This window comes from Zingiber officinale, chromosome 7B (genome assembly GCF_018446385.1).
Source record: "Zingiber officinale cultivar Zhangliang chromosome 7B, Zo_v1.1, whole genome shotgun sequence".
Taxonomy (NCBI): domain Eukaryota; kingdom Viridiplantae; phylum Streptophyta; class Magnoliopsida; order Zingiberales; family Zingiberaceae; genus Zingiber; species Zingiber officinale.
The window spans coordinates 101,845,638-101,862,926 of record NC_055999.1 but is presented as its reverse complement, the minus strand read 5'-3'; the positions used below and the strand labels follow the sequence as shown (position 1 = coordinate 101,862,926).

At 36.8% G+C, this 17,289-nt stretch overlaps 2 protein-coding genes across 2 annotated transcripts; one reads left to right on the top strand and one right to left on the bottom strand.

Moving 5' to 3' along the window:
- The first annotated feature begins 2,622 nt into the window (after positions 1–2,622).
- On the top strand, positions 2,623–11,197 carry LOC122006571 (isovaleryl-CoA dehydrogenase, mitochondrial). The gene is made up of 15 exons (XM_042562123.1): positions 2,623–2,884; positions 2,992–3,075; positions 3,151–3,208; positions 3,775–3,899; positions 3,994–4,038; positions 4,345–4,393; positions 4,488–4,597; positions 4,991–5,067; positions 5,300–5,350; positions 5,428–5,492; positions 6,003–6,157; positions 6,248–6,288; positions 6,377–6,431; positions 6,560–6,616; positions 10,865–11,197. The coding sequence occupies exons 1-15, from the start codon at positions 2,771–2,773 to the stop codon at positions 11,009–11,011; spliced, it is 1,233 nt and encodes a 410-aa protein (XP_042418057.1). The 5' UTR covers positions 2,623–2,770; the 3' UTR covers positions 11,012–11,197.
- A 1,904-nt stretch (positions 11,198–13,101) lies between these two features.
- LOC122003994 (WUSCHEL-related homeobox 3-like) lies at positions 13,102–14,221 on the bottom strand. Its single transcript, XM_042558942.1, has one exon. The coding sequence runs from the start codon at positions 13,872–13,874 to the stop codon at positions 13,455–13,457; it is 420 nt and encodes a 139-aa protein (XP_042414876.1). The 5' UTR covers positions 13,875–14,221; the 3' UTR covers positions 13,102–13,454.
- Positions 14,222–17,289: the final 3,068 nt, after the last annotated feature.

Here is a 17,289-nt window from a genome sequence, read left to right as displayed (position 1 = left end):
CGACTCGTTGTGTATCGATCGATCCGGTGACCGATCGGATAACAAACAGAAGCGGTTCTGTAAGCTTCGACGGTCGGGGACCGATCGGCATGAAGCTCGATCGGTCTCCACGGCCGATCGAGACGCAGAGAGAAGTGGGATCGATGCGTGGACCGATCCATGTGGCTCGATCGGTCCAGCATCGATCAGAAACGCAAGAAAGTTGGGCACTTTCGTGGAGCAATCTGATCGGTCTAGGGACCGATCAGGCCTGATCGGTCCCCAAACCGATCGAAGGGTTCTGGACCGATCGGGTGGAGCCTGATCGGTCCACGATTCGACCGTTGAGTCACAACGGGTCGCTCCGTCTTCTCCGCGGCTTCTATCTTTGCTGTGCAGGTTATAAAAGGAGGGCTGCTGCTGCGAGCCTTCTTCTTCTTCTTCCTTCTTCCTGTTCTTGGTGCTGCTGTTGAGCTTTGTTGAGCTGCTTTGAAGCTTCGCGTGAGCTTCCGGCTGGGTCACCTGCTGTTGTAAGCGCTTGGAAGCTGCTGCTTCTTCTAGTCGAAGAGAAGGCAAGAAAGTTTACATTTGTAATTTACTTTATTTCTTGTTTTCCTTGTACTCTTTTCTTGCTGTTGCAAGAAGTTTCTGTGGCGAGGTTTCTCCACCCAGAAGGAGTGTATTTATTAGCCGGTTTTCCGGGGACTCATCCACCGACGGATTGATTGGGTTCGTCCACCTTACGGACACGCCGAGGAGTAGGAGCATCATCTCCGAACCTCGTACATCGCTGTGTTAAGGTTTGATATTCTTCCTTTCGTTTCTAGTTTATTTTTCCGCTGCGCTAACGAATTGTAGGAAGAAACGAGCGATTTGGGGCGGCTATTCACACCCCCCCTCTCTAGCCGAGTACGTAGGATCCTAACATTCTTGTGCTCTTAAGTTCCTGCACAGTTAGATATAAGGATCAAACACAATAGAACATAACTTGACTAAGTTGATTATACTAAAACTATCACAGAGTACTTGCACTGACATCCCACACGTTGTAGGGCGAGTATTCCCATTTGTGGTAGAGCGAGTTGTCAATGATGCTGGTATATCCTGTCGACTATTTTCTCTCATTCATGGTTAAGAGAGTTATCAGCGACTGTTGATATATATTGTCGACCATTATCTCCTATTTTGGTTAAGAGAATCATCATTGTCTGTTAGTATATCCTGTCGATTATTGTCTCCCTTTCATGGTTGAGAGAATCGTCAGCGATCATGAGACATTTAATTATCCACTCAGTCACTCGGGGTAATGGTAACTGGAGTTACGTACAATCAATAGCTAGATAGTTACTTTTCATATCCACCCACTCGATTACTGGGAATAGTGGTAGCTGAAGTTGCATATAGTTTTGTCATATCCACCCACTCGGCCATTAAGAGTAGTGGTAACTAGAATTGTGTGTCGACAATGACTATTGCATATGCATGTGATATGTTTATTGCATATGCTTATGATATGTTCTTTACATTGTTGATATATACTGCTATTTGTTTATACATGCTGTTATGTGCAATACAATTGTTATTTACTACTGTTCATTGTATAACATTGGCAGGGACGGAGCCAGGGGGGGGGGCGATGACAACGGCCACCCCTCCTCAATTTTTAAATATAAGAAATGTATGAGGTATAGGAATAGGGGGTGAAAGTGAGGTGAATGAGAGACAATGACATGATCACTTTCTCTCAACATAAACACATACATTTCGCCCACTCGATATGAAATTTCTAGCTCCGTCTATGAACATTGGTTGCATTAGGTTAGTATATACATTTTATTATTTTTACACACTTATTATGATTAGTTGATATTACTCTTGAGATTGTTTTATTTGATCTCTTTATATTTAGTCATGTACTATTTTCTTATATCCACTCAATCGTTGTACTTACTATCCTTTATTTTTCCTCTATTTCAGTTTTTTTTTTTTTTATCGATTTTGAGTTTTGTTAGAATAGTAATTCCTTTTATCTTGTTCAATTATACATGTATCGACATTTGTAATTTGTTAATTTTATATTACATTGATATTTATATTAACTCTAATTGGTTCAATTATATTCGTGTCATCCTTCTCGCTAGTTACATCTTTCGCTCGACTTCTTGTGCTCCTAAGTTCCTGCACAGTTAGACACAAGAATCAAATATAATAGAACCTAAGTTAACTAAGTTGATCATAGTAAAACTATCACGAGATATTTATACCAACATCCCACATGTGGTAGGACGAGTATTCCCATTTATAATAAAATAAGTCATCAGTAATATTAATATATTCTATCGACTATTATCTCTTATTTATAATTGAGAGAATCATCAATGATAATTGGTATATATATTCTCGAGCATTGTCTCCGTATATACAAAAGCATTCACTTTCAAATTATTCTTTTTTTTATAATTTTTTTTTGTTTTTTTTAAAACATAAATGAATGAAAAAGAATCAAAATTTTACAATATTTAATTTTCTTATTTTTCATTAAACGTGTTCCAATAGAATACGCATTTGTCATCGAAGAACCTAACTCAGCTTGACGGACTACCCAAACTATACCAGTCTTGGCATTTGTTCTAATACGCAGGGCCTGTCTGCAGATGTAAGAAGTCGCGATCGTGTTCTTTGGCCGTCGCGATAAACTCGATCCCTCTGCGTCAGTTGCCATCTAGAAATTTCGGAGCAGATAGAGCGAAATTTTTAAGCTTCTGTTCAAATCGCAAGTGGAGAGCTGGAGATGCAGCGACTTTTCTCTACCGGGCGAGCCGCCGCGATCCTTGTCCGGAATCAATGGAGCAATCGAAGGGCTTGCTTTTCGACCTCTCTCCTCTTCGATGACACCCAGAAGCAGGTAGGATTCCGAAGCATCATGGCGACACGAGGGATGTCAGTTTGGGAAGGGATCACCGAAAATTACATGGCTTGTTTCTGATTGGGAAACTAATTGTGGTTTTCTAGTTCAAGGAGAGTGTTGATCAGTTTGCACAAGAAAACATCGCTCCTCATGCAGCCAAAATCGATGCTACGAATCACTTCCCGAAGGTTGTATCGCTTTGGCTATCTAGTTTGCGCTGAATTTGTAATGGTAGCATCTAATCCCAATGTAACATCTTATAGGATGTCGACTTGTGGAAACTTATGGGGGATTTCAATCTCCTAGGCATCACCGCGCCAGGTAATGCTATCGCCTATCGCTTCTTTTGTTGCTATAACAAGGATTCTAAGACCTAATTAACTGTTTGTGTTATCTTGCTAAATGTGAGATTTCAACTCCTGTTTTTGTTTGTTGGGAGCGGATGACAACTCTAGGAGTTATGAAATGACCTTTTTTTGGATCTGATCTGTTATGGTGACATCGGACTGTTACTTCAATCAATTCATGGCTACCTATACTAATAGGAATCCAGGCAACTCTGCTGACTAGAAAATAGTTCATTGCAGGAGAATGTGAAGGAAATTAGATTTGGTTACTTGTAGGGCTGTATTGTAATGGAAGAAATTAGTTGTTTCATGGCAACGGATTGTTTATACAAGTGGTTGCACTTGGAGTCAACTCCATATTCAACTAATGGTCTATAGATAGAAAACTGGTCCCTATGAACTCATGCGCTTCAAACTCAATGGGGATGGATATTCACTTTTTACTTAGATGCCAAATTTAATTAATTCATCTAACTACATGAGGAATAAAAACCATCAGAGGTGTCTTCCTCTAACTAGAAAATAGTTTTGTCATTGCAGAGGAATATGGAGGACTTGGCCTTGGTTACGCATATCATTGTATTGCAATGGAAGAAATTAGTCGTGCTTCTGGGTCTGTTGGCCTCTCCTATGGTGCACATTCCAACCTTTGCATAAATCAACTGGTACAAGGAAAATTTGCATCCATTACTCAAATAGTATACCTTGATAATTAAAATAATAAATGTGACTAATCTCATGTGTTAGTTACTTTTGTAGGTGAGGCATGGGACATCTATGCAAAAGCAGAAGTATTTGCCCAAGGTTCTTATATGTATCCTCTCACTATTGATTATTTACCCTAATAGTTCTTTTGTTATTCTTGATATATTTTAGATAATTTTTCATTAACCAATAATGAAAATTATTGTAGCCTCTTGATGATAATGGTTTGTCGTGGATGGTGACTTTATGATTCTATTATCTATATTGGAAATGTTGGTCAAACAATATTCATTTTTTGTGCCATTCCATAAAGCTAAATTACACAAACGCTCCTAATGTATAATTATTTGAATGGACCTATCTCTTCTTTCTGTACTGATTATTCTACTTTTCCCTAATGTGAAGCTAATTAGTGGGGAGAATGTTGGGGCTCTGGCAATGAGTGAGCCCAATGGTAATTAGTCAATCTGATCATTTATCTTTTATTCTGTGGCCTCTCCGAAGTTTTCTGCTTTTGTGATTCATTACAAGTTTGTCTACAATTTCAGCTGGTTCAGATGTTGTCAGTATGAAGTGCAAAGCTGATCGAGTAGATGGTGGTTATGTCATAAATGGCAACAAAATGTGGTGTACCAATGGCCCCACTGCTCAGACATTGGTAATCATCTGTGCTTTATATAATTGAATTCATTGTATCATTATCCGTAACATTTATGATTTTTCTTGATCATTTAACCTAGCTATATATTAATACGACAATTTTTCCATATAACAGTATCATCATTTTTTTTTGCCTCCGGAGCTTTTTTTTTAAAAAAAGGAAAATCACATATAGAATTGTATCATTATTAACCAATTAAAAAGTTCGATGCTGTAAGCATTTTGTGGAACGACATAACCTGATAATTTTGACTCTTTATGTAGTAGTTCAGAACTCAGTGCACTGCTACTTTTGAAAATAATAAAGAGTCATCCATAGTAAAGTTTATTAATTCACGATTGCTAAATTCCTCACTGTATTTTTATGTTTTATTCATTGAATTTTCTGCAGGTTGTTTATGCAAAAACTGATATTAGTGCTGGATCAAAAGGAATTACTGCTTTTATAATTGAGAAGGGGATGCCAGGGTATTCACAGTACTCTCTTAAGTAATGTTACCTTGAAATTAATGTTGGATCTCCATTGAGGCCTATAACATTTTACTTTTTAAGGTGCAGTAGGATGTACATTTATAAAAAGGAAGTAAAATTTTTAATCCACATTTTAGTTTTATGCTTTTGAGTGAGTTTTGTTATAGTTACTGGAGTTATATATGTGGGTTTGGTGGTGTTTTAGTTATGACATGATATGTTTTTTCAGGTTTAGTACTGCTCAGAAGTTGGATAAACTTGGTATGCGAGGAAGCGATACGTATGTTTGATCTCTCTTCAACTTTGATCTGACCTTCACATGGTCAATGCTTTCCTTACTGTCACCATCTTTTGCAGATGTGAGCTTGTCTTTGAAAAATGCTTTGTTCCAGAGGAGAATGTTCTCGGTGAAGAAGGAAAAGGTGCTAGTTTCTTTAAGATTTCTCACAGCACAGAAAATATTTATTAGAAAAAGGAGATGGACATTCAAAAAGTATTATTTTTATATATTTTCTTTTGACATCTATTATTGAGCCATCGATTTACAAATTTGTTAGCACAGATATATAAAAAAGAACTTTATTAATGAATTTGAATAAAGAGGCTAATATTGTGATAACTAAACATATCTCATCAGAACACCATGACTTTATTCAGCCCTGCTGTTGAAACTGAAATATATGATCTCTTAATTGATAATATTTTTGGAGTCAATACACAAAAAGATTTGGAGAAGTTTCAAGAGTGCACCGATTTTCATGGAGTATGCAGTAAAGAAAATTGAGGGAATGGCTGCAATATTGTTTGCTTATGATACGAGGGATTCTATTTTACCTCTCCGTAACCTTTTTGTGCATGCAAAATAGCAAGTCTCTGCTTTTTATTTACTTTCTTTAGGCATCTACTTATAGACTTATAACTAATATATACAGGGGTTTATGTCATGATGTCGGGGCTTGATTTGGAAAGGCTTGTACTAGCTGCTGGCCCTCTTGGACTTATGCAGGCATGCCTTGATGCGGTTATTCCCTATGTTCGGCAGAGAGAGCAGTTTGGCCGTGCAATTGGAGAGTTTCAGTTTATACAGGTTGGCAATCTAATTTAATATACCACAAAAAAGACGTGTGTTATGAACACTTTTATTGGACTTATGAAATGTAGCATCCTGAAATTACAGGGGAAGTTGGCTGACATGTACACCTCCTTACAGTCCTCTAGGTACTTATCTTTGAGTTTGCTTGATAACCATATGTTAAATCTTTAATTTTACTAGCTGATAGATGTGATAGAGTCATTCTCTTTGTAGGGCATTTGTGTATTCTGTTGCTCGGGACTGTGATAACGGAAATGTTGACAGAAAGGTTCTCTTGAACATCATTTCCCCCCCTTTTGTCTACTGCTTGATGTTGTGAATGCTCACGTTTTTTAATGCTCTGCTCATTGTTTACAATCTTCATGGTGCTAAAATTGCAAACTACCCATTTTGCAGGACTGCGCTGGGGTTATTCTTTTAGCTGCTGAAAAGGCTACACAAGTTGCCCTCCAGGTACTGGATGCTTAAGGCTTGGATTTCCATATCTTAGTAGATTTTCTGTGAATTAATGCAGCTTTAAACTCTTAGAATACTAAATGGGATGGTCAAATCTGTAAATTTCTAGTTCAAAATAACAAGATGGAAGTGACATGGAGCAGAGAGTTGAACTAAATTAACAACAATAACAACCAAGCCTTTTCCCACTAGGTGGGGTCGGTTGTATGAATCCTTTTACGTCATTGAGCTCTATCTCCTATTATATCATCATCTATATTTAAATAAATTTTATCTTGTTTTATTGTTGCTAACCAAGTCTTTTTTGGTCTTTCTCTTCCTCGTTTGTTATGCATGTTTATCATAGTTTCACATCGCCTAACTGGAGCATTTATTGGTCGTCTAAGTACATGTCCGTACTATCTTAAACGTGTCTCTCGGAGTTTTTCCTCAGTAGATGCAACTCCGACTTGTTCTCTAATGCTCTCATTTCTTATTTTGTCCATCTTCGTATATCCACACATCCACCTTAACATCTTCATCTCTGCAACTCTCATCTTCTGCTCATGTGCTCGAGTCATAGCCCAACATTCAACTCCATATAACATAGTAGGTCTAACTGCAGTTTTATAGAACTTACCTTTAAGTTTAGGAGGTACTTTACGATCATATAAAATACTCAACGCTTCCCTCTATTTCACCCATCCTGCTTGTATTCTATGTAAGACATCTCTCTCAATCCCTCCATCATTTTGTAAAAATGATCCTAAATATTTAAATCTCTCGGCTCCGGGCAACTCGTCGTATCCTATCTTAACAATTGTGTCATTACTTAATATTGCTAAACTTAAATTCCGTATATTACATCTTTAATCTACTAAGCTTAAAACCTTTCTCTTACTGTTTTCCTCCAAGATTCTAGCTTAGCATTTACTCCTTCACATGTCTCATCTACAAAATAATATCATCTTAAACAACATGCACCATGGTCTTGAATGTCTGTGATGAGTTCGTCCATAATTAGTGTAAAAAGATAGGGACTTAGAGCTGATCTTTGATGTAACCCTATCTTTATTGGAAATGCTTCAGTTACTCCGTCTGAAATCTTTACTCTGGTCGCTACATCCTCATACATATCCTTAAATAGTTCAATATATGTTACGCTAACACCTCTCTTTTCTAAAATTCTCCATATAATTTCTCTTGGGACTCTATCATAAGCTTTTTCTAAGTCAATGAATACCATGTGTAGATCTTGTTTTTGCTCCCGATATTTTTCAATTAATTGTCTAAGGAGATGTATAGTTTCTATTGTCGACCTTCCAGGCATGAACCCAAATTGATTTTCTGTTTTTCCTTCCTTAATCTTTTTTCTATTACTTTTTTCCAAAGTTTCATAGTATGACTCATTAGTTTAATACCCCTATAGTTTGCACAATTTTGTACGTCTCCCTTATTTTTATATAAGGGAACTAGAGTACTTATCCTCCATTGATCAGATATTTTTTTCGTTTTCAATATCATGTTAAATAATTTTGTAAGTCATTCAATACCTTGTTTCCCTAAGCACTTTCATACCTCTATCGGAATATCATCTGGTCCAACGACTTTTCTATTGTGCATCTCATTTAAAGTTTGTTTTACTTCTAAGTTTGAATTCTACGATAAAAATTAAAATTTCTATGCTCATTTGAACTAATTAAATTATCTAAGTTAAGTTGGTCACCTAAACCTTCATTGAAAAGTTTATGAAAATACCTCTTCCACCGCTCTTTTATTTCTCCATCGTTTACTAATACCCTATTATATTCATCTTTAATACATTTTATTTGGCTAAGATCTCTTGTTTTTCTTTCTCTAACTTTAGCTATTCTATAAATGTCTCTTTCCCCTTTTTTTTTATCTAATTTTTTATATAACCGTTCAAAAGTTTCATTTTTTGCTTCACTCACTACTTTCTTAGCTTCTTTCTTGGCTATTGTATATTTTTTTAAGTTTTCCTCGTTCTTACAAATATATAATTCCTTATAAGCTATTCGTTTTTCCTTCGCTTTCTCTTGTACTTTCTCATTCCACCACCAAGATTCTTTACTTAGTGGTGCATGTCCCTTTGACTCACCGAGTATACTCTTAGCTACTATTTTCAACTTTGATACCATCTTATCCCATGTTGTATTAGAGTCATCGTATATTTCACCTAATGCTTATACTTCTACTTTCTCCTTAAATATATGTTGCTTCCCATCCTTTAACTTCCATCACTTAATTCTAGGAATTGTATATATTTTCTTTCTATTGATACTATGTTTGAGGCGTATATCCAACACTACTACCCTATGTTGGGTAGTTAAGCTTTCTCCAGGGATGACTTTGTAATTTTTACAAATCTTTCTATCCTTCTTCCTAACTATAAGAAAGTCAATTTACGATTTATTATCCCCACTTTTGAATGTGACTAAGTGTTCTTCTTTTTTCTTAAAAAACATATTAGCTAATATAAAGTCATATGCTATCGCAAAATCTAATATAGTTTTCCCTTCCACAGTCCTCGTTCCAAACCCATAACTCCCATGTATTCTCTCATATTCCTCATTTTTCACTCCGACATGTCCATTTAGATCACCTCCTATTAAAATCATTTCATTTGGAGGAATATTTTGTAATATTTCAGCTAAGTCCTCCCAAAACCTTGATTTGGTAGCTTTATCTAATCCTACTTGTGGTGCATATACGCTAATTATGTTCATAGTTTCTTTCGCCACTATTATCTTATGGGCTATAATTTTATCTCCTTTTTCTAACTATTCTTACTTCATCCTTTAACAAACTATCTACAATAATACTCACTCCATTTCTTGCTTTACTCTTTCCAGTGTACCATAACTTAAAACCCGAGTTCTCTATCATCTTTGTCTTCTCATTTGTCCATTTTGTCTCTTGTACACACAAAATACTAATATTTCTCCTAATCATCATATCTACTATCTCCATTGATTTACCAGTGAGAGTTCCTATTTTTCATGTTCCAAATCTTAGATTATTAGTTTTCCTATCATATTTGTTCTTATCTGACTTATGGTGTGAGAACTCTTGCCTATTTAACACTACACCCAAATTCTCATGGAGATGTAACGGTCCTTGCTGAGACATTACAATCGGACCCTGTAACGCGAACTCTTGCATATTTATCACTACACCCGAGTTCTGGAGATGTAGCGGTCCTTCCCGAGACGTTACAGTCGGACCCTGCAACGCGTTCCTTCCGAGGAACAACCTAGCATTAGCACAATAATTTAATGGATTCATTCATTGAATATTTGCTATAGTTTGACGCTGGCTGGCAACCTAACACAACCTTCCTCCTTTATTCGGACTTGGGACCGGCCATGGCTAGTCGTCATGGGCGGAGTTAGTTGAACTAAATTAAATTTGAAAAAAAAGCAACCTGCCATCACCGCATGTTAAAACTTTTTTTTTTGTCCCCTCGGATGGGTGTAATGGCTAGCACATGAGGTGTTGCCACCATGAGGTCTGGGGTTCGAATCTCGGCAAAGCCGAGGTAAATGCCTCTCTTATGTGTTAGTCATTATTCTAAAGGCTAGTAGCCGCCCGTGATTTACCTCCTCCGTGTTGGTCTTGGGACAGGTTTGCGGGGGCGCTGGGGGCAAGCGTTTTCGCCTTTTGCCACCATGTTAAAAATTGTTTTACAAAATTTTAAAAAATCATCTATAATGTACTTATCCATTGGATTTTTGTTTCGACTGTTAAACCTAAAATCTCTAATTTTATTTCAGGAAATATATTTATTTGAACAATTAAAGGGTATAACTTAAATTTTAAGTTTAAGCAGACTCTTGGTTTTTTTAAAGTGGTCTCATAGATTTGTTGCAACTCTGGGCAGAATGTGGGTAAAAAACATAATAGAAGATTTTAAAAAAAACATAAATTTATCAGACTCATGTTGTGCTGTAATTGTAATTATGCAAAATCAATTGTATAGAGGAACAACTCCAAGAGTTGATGACCTCATAAATCTAATGTTGGAAAATACAAACATGGAGGTAAACTATTGGATAATTTGATTACGGACATAGGCGTCAGTGCACATGACAAGAGAGTTGGAGATTCCAGTATGAAGAATTTTGCATCTTCTATCTCTTCTATTTCATTGTCTTCCTAACCATCAAATTTTACAAATTCAAATCCAAATTACTCTGCTGACATTTATGTGTATGAGAAACTTGCTCTTCATGCTGTGACATACAGGCTATCCAATGTCTTGGTGGCAATGGGTACGTGAATGAGTACCCGACAGGTCGTCTCCTGAGAGATGCAAAACTATTCGAGATCGGTGCTGGAACTAGCGAGATCAGGAGAATGATCATTGGTCGTGAACTCTTCAAACAAGACTAACAGCAAAATCAACTTTCATATGATCGCTGCAATCGCTTACAAGAAATTCCTGCTCAGAATATGCAGAATGGAATTGGGCTCTCTTTGTATCTGCCTCTTTTCCTCAACAATTGAGATGAGTACTTGTTGTAATAAACCAACGTGTTTTATAACTTCTTTTAGATTATTTTGAGCTTCAGTTCTTAATTTTACGGATCACAAATCATTCGACCAATGTCCTGCTTCATAACCTTGCAGCCCTAGTCATCAGGAAAAGTCCTGACTTTAGATAAATGCCAAGAAGAATATCTGATTAAGTTATGGTGAGATATAATAGACTGCCAGCGAGATCTTTGTGCCAGGATGCATCTGTGAATGCCTAATGAAGCAACAAATTTTACCAAGTTCATGGTATCTTTTCATTTCCTGTCATTACTTGCCAGCTTCAGCAAAAACACATAAAAAAGGAGAAAGCCTGTTTCTTTACACAGTACATACATTTTGATATACAGAATCCTAGTTAGCAGTCTGGGATGCTGTTGTTTCACAGTTGGTTTCAGAAGCACTGTAACTTTGTCTGCTCATTTTTTTAGTAATGGATTATGATCAGACATTAGTTCACAATTCACATCATTCCTATTAATTAAACAATTGTGAATATTGCAAAACTTCAACACAACATTCATGAATGCAGAAATGCCATGGAAATAAGAATTGCTCACAGATCTTCCATTTTGCCTTCTCTGGCTCTGTACCTTTTCCTTGCATGCATGTTTGCATGTTACTGAAGCCAATACCGTGCCCCAAAACTTAGCTGCAGTGACTAGAGACTGCCATGCATGACACCAGAACCAATGAATTCCATTGTCTATAACAACTACGTATAGACTGTGGCCCTAAGTAACTACTTCCAACTAGCTACTGATTTCCTCCTCATTAATTTCACCAGTAAGTGATGGTAATAGAGAGAAGGGAAAAGAGGCCTCCACAATTGATGATGGATTTTTGAGTGTGCATAAGTTCTAAATTTATTCGATAAATGAATCAAGAGAGACAGTCTATTTCTAAGATTACTGGAGCGAAACTTAAACACCTAAACTATCAAAAGAGAGGTTTCCCAATCTAATTTTACCCTTGTGCTAAGTTAGTTAGAGTTGTAGGGGTAATTAGATTAGTTGGTCAAGTAAGGGCGGAGCCGCATTTATGGTTACCTGGGCTGTAGCCCGAGGGTCTCATAAGGATGAGAATAAGATTTATGTGGGAGAAATTAAAAAAAAAACATCGGAAAGAGGAGACTAGCTCGGCGTGATGGCATAAGAAGGAAAGAGGAGACTAGTATGGGGTGATGACGTTGACACGATGCTCGTGGCCCATAGCCTGGATAGATCACCCGAGCTAGCTCCACCATTACAGTCAAGGCAATCCAGTTCAGGCTTGATGTATGGCCCCCTTGAGGACCGACCTAACTGCATCGATCAGTCAGCACTCAGCACAGCACAATTGAATTGATCAACCTGCTCAAACCATAGCCCACCTATCCTAACTAGTCTATATAGTCAATCAAAACAACCTAACTACCCCAAACAGCTAAATGAAAGGTTAATTTCATTGAAATGTAAATTTTTGAGATCTAATTAGTCACATTCTAACTGGTGCATTTTTTTTATATACTTTTGAATCCAACAAAGTTAGCCCTTGCAATCTTTTTTTTAGATTCAAATAACCTTATATAAGATTTAATGTTGAAAGAGAAAGGACTTGACACTGTGAATCCCCTCATTTAAGAAGATCATTGCGTCAAACATATATATTGCCTTAAGTTTGCAAGAACCCTATATATTGCCTACATTTACTGACTGGTCTGGAACCAATAAAGGCTTGATATCTACAAGTCATTCGAGTACTATCTCCTGCAGCATTGACAGCTTTTAGAATCAAGCCAAGGCAGACATCAGATCGAAAAAAAAACAGAGGAAAAAAAAAAACAAAATTAGCAACATCGAGAAAAGCATCAGTCTACGTACGCATAGAAACAGGAGCCCTCTGCCATAAACCACCAACATTACATCAACAAACTCAAACAGTGCATGCAGATGGGTAGCTGATTCACGTACTCATCAACGTCACACAATTACATTATACCCTAGTCATGCATGAGATATCTCTTCTACTCGAAGAGGAATTAAGATCGATATGTATGATATATATATCATAAAGGCTAAAGCATAGCTGCCGTATGTAAATTAATAATTTAGTGATCGGTAGATTTATCTTTGAAGCCGCCGGAGCTTTTCGTGGGGAACAGATCGAGTGTCTTTGGAGGATTGAAGCTGGGATTGGTGGTGTACTGGTGGAGACACCCGTAAGCTTCAGCACTGCTGTTTGTTAGTTCTTCCCCTTTAGTTTCCAACTTGCACAGCAAATTCAATCCCTGCGCCGCATCCTGCAAATCAAACGCGCAGATTTAGTGGACATGCGCATTGAAATAAATGGTCGATGATCGGAAAGAACTGGACTGGACCTGATTAAAGAAGTGATGGGGGAGGGGAGAAGTAGAAGCAGTGCTGAGATGATGATGGTGGTGGTGGTGGTGGCCGTGGAAGAAGACGTGACAGTTAGGAGTACTAAATCCGGCGGCGGAGCGGAGGAGGAGATGGTGCATGCTGAGCCTCCTGCGGAGCTTCTGCCTCTCTCTGGCCTTGTGGTTTTGGAACCAGTAGAACACGTTCTTTCCTTCGATGTTGCCGTAGCAGGAGAGGTGTGCGGTGATCTGCTGTATCTGCGGCGCGTCGGGCGTGCGGACTCCGCTTCGGTACATCTCCTCCAGTATCATCAGTTGCTCCGGCGTGGGGCACCATCTCGTTGACGGCACTTGCGGCATCATCTTCGCTCCTCTCTCTCTATTCCTGTGGCTTAGTGTGTAATTTTGTCTCTTCTAGTTCCGGTGTATATAGAGGGCAGTGGATGCGAGTGGAGACAAAGAGAGACAAAAGGGATGATGTGCGAGAAAAGCCCTGAGAAAAAAAAAAAACAGGGGTAAAAACAGGGGAGATGGTCATTGGCACTGGTACTTAGCTCATGCAGTCATGCTGATGTTTGCTCCTGATCTCTGTGCCACTCGCTTCTCTGCGCCTTTAATCAATTGTTAAAATATGCCTAATTAATTTCCTGAAGGGCAGGCTTCTCCACTCTCCGCTGATATAGACGACGACGACGAGGTATTCTTGAGCTGTTGTCGCTCGGTGTCGATCAATCTAACTGGTTATAAGACTACGGTGCAAAATGTGGAGAAGGCGGCGGCGGCGGCGCGTTCGAGTGATGGTGGGCAGTTAGCGTTTGTGTGGTCTTTAGGAAAAAATAATTTTATATAATAATATTGTAATACTTTTGATTAAATTGGATTAGTTTATTTTAACATTTTACAATAGTTACGACGACATTAAAATATTAATATTTTTAAATGAGAAATATGTTAAATAGTATTTTAATATTTTTAAAAAGAACGAGTGAGGAGCCCTTTAATATTTTTTTTTTCAACTCTCCTTCTGATACATTAAAGAGAATGACACGCGGAGGTTTCCCGGCCCGTCGATCGTCCTTGCATGGGTGAATTGTGACTTATGAGTGGACTGTGTATTAAAATGCGATGATGACTAGCTCCTTTCTAGCGATCGAAGTCAACGGGCAGTACCTTTCGTGACTTTAGATTCCTCTCTTTATGGCAAATTAATTGCGATGCTCCACGGCCCTCATTCTTCTGCCGTATGCGCATTTAGAGCAAAATTAAAACGTTTGGCAATGGAAGCAACTCTTTCTACACGGTTAACCTTCATATATATCTATGTTTTTTCCCATTAAAAGAGAAGAGACTGGAAGGGATGAAGAGAAGATACGACTGCAGACAGATCCAATAGGTCAAGGGTACCCTACGCAGGGTAGGTAGGTAAGTGGGTGGCATGCAGAGCTGGTGTCTCCGGCCCCCTTGTGTCGTGGAGAGTGAAGGCTGTAAGGTAGGTTGCGATGTGCGGTCACACAGACAATGAAAGGGAAGGGACAGCTGCTGCAGCCTCTCGGGGAGCAAAGGAAAGGACTAATTTGTCTCGCCATGGCAGCTAGCTGGCTGTTATAGAATGCTGCGTTGCATTGAATGGAATGGAATGGAATGGAATGGAATTATGTATGAGTCGACGACTGTGCATGCATGCATGCCTTCGTCTGCTACTGTGACTGTGCTTCGCATGCATCATGCATTCCATCCCCATTCGCTGGGAAAAAAAAAACAAAGAATGAATCATATGACACCTAGCTGGGGACGAACCCATTCGCTGAATGAAAGAGGTAAAGTTAACTAATATAGAATAATAATCTTTTATGATTTTATTGGTAAAGTTAAGAGATTTATTTATATAAATTGTTGGAATAATAATAAAAAATTAAATATGATATATAATCATAATGATTATAATTTTAATATTGAATATAATAAATTTAAAAATATTATATTTTGTTATTGATTCGTGATGAATTTAATTACGATGTCAAATATGATAAATCTTGATTGATTGAAATTAATTTAAAATTATATAAAATGAAAATGTCTAACGTTCAGTTTGATTGTTAACTTAGTAAAGTGTTTTTAGATGATGACTTGATAAATATATTAGTCATTTGAGTTTTTGTAGAGATGTAAGAAATTGAAAATTATTGAATCGAAAACACCTGTATAGGGGCATTTTTTTACTTTTAAGAGCGGCTTTCAACCACTCCTACATTTTTACCAACGATTTGAAAACCACTCCTCTTGTCGCCGTCCCTATATCCTATCGAAGCGGTTTTCGTAACCATTGGTAAAAATTAAAAAACCACTCCTATTGTACTTTATAGCTACAGTTTGAAACCGATCTTACACGTTATACATATAACAATAATTTCAAACAACTTATATAGCTATATATTCAAGAGCGGTTCAAACAACTCTAAAACTCTTTAAGTGTTAGAATGATTTTAAACCGCTCTTACACACCATGATATAGGAGCGACTTCAAAATGCCTAAATGTCATAATTATAGGAGCACTAATCCTAGTGGTAGAGTTGCGAACCTAATCTCCTAACCAATTAGACTATAATTATTAATATTTTTATATGTTAGTTAATTATTTAATAACTAGCCAATAATTTCTTTTGTTATATTGTTATTCTTAGTAATTAGGAGAAGATTAAGAGACATATTTATTCATTTATTTATTAATTTATAATCGCCTACTAATAGATAATTTTATATGCTAGTTAATTATTAAATAATTAATTAATAATTTTATTTTATTATATATTTATTTTTAATAAGTCCAACAATGTCGGGTTTAGTAAACGATTTTGATTACCTATGGGCTGTGTTCTAAAAAGCGTCATTAAGCGCCACTTAAGCGCGCTTAAGCGCGAAGCGAGGAAGAAAAGTTTCGCTTTAGGTGAAAGCGGGGAAAAAACGATCAAAGTATGTTTGACCGAATTAAGCATGCTTAATAGCGCTTAAGCGCGATTTTTTATTTATAATTTTAATTGATTTGTAAATTTTTAAAGAACATAAGGAAAAAAATTTAGAGAAAACGAAGAGACACAACGTCTCTCAACTCTTGAGAGAAAAGCCATAATCTACCATAAACCCCCTATCTGCCTGCTATCGAGAAAAATTGAGGAGATCGAATTAGAATTAGACAAGGAATTAGATAATATCTAGTTTTTTTATGTTCTTTTATTGTGAAAACTTTTTGCCTTTCTAAACATGTGAGAAATTTATGCATGAACCTTAAATTTATCATGTTTAAGTATTATTTGAACTATTTATTTGTTTAAAATAATTAAATTTTATTTAAAAATAAAAAAAATGCTTTTTTACGCTTAAAATTGTCCTAAGCTCGCTTAAGCTTATAAAGCTTGAAGCTTGGACTCGGCGCTTCGTCGCGCTTCGCACTTTTTAAAACATTGTCTATGGGCATATGAGACTAAGGTGATCTATGGAAAGGACTTTGGTTTTAGTTGATGCTTAAAAGTGGAAAGGAAAAAATTTAGATTAGTTTTACTTGCTATTAGAGGCTAATAAAAGTAAAAATTTAAGAGAAAAAATAATAAGGTTAATATATTTAAAAAATAATGGTTCTATATAAATAATAATAATATTTAATAATATTCTGATCATAAATAATCTAATATTATTTTTTAATTTTAAAATAAATATTTTTTAATAAATGCCATTATAAAATATTTATAAAAAAAAATATCAAAGTTATATTCTAGTAGTGTG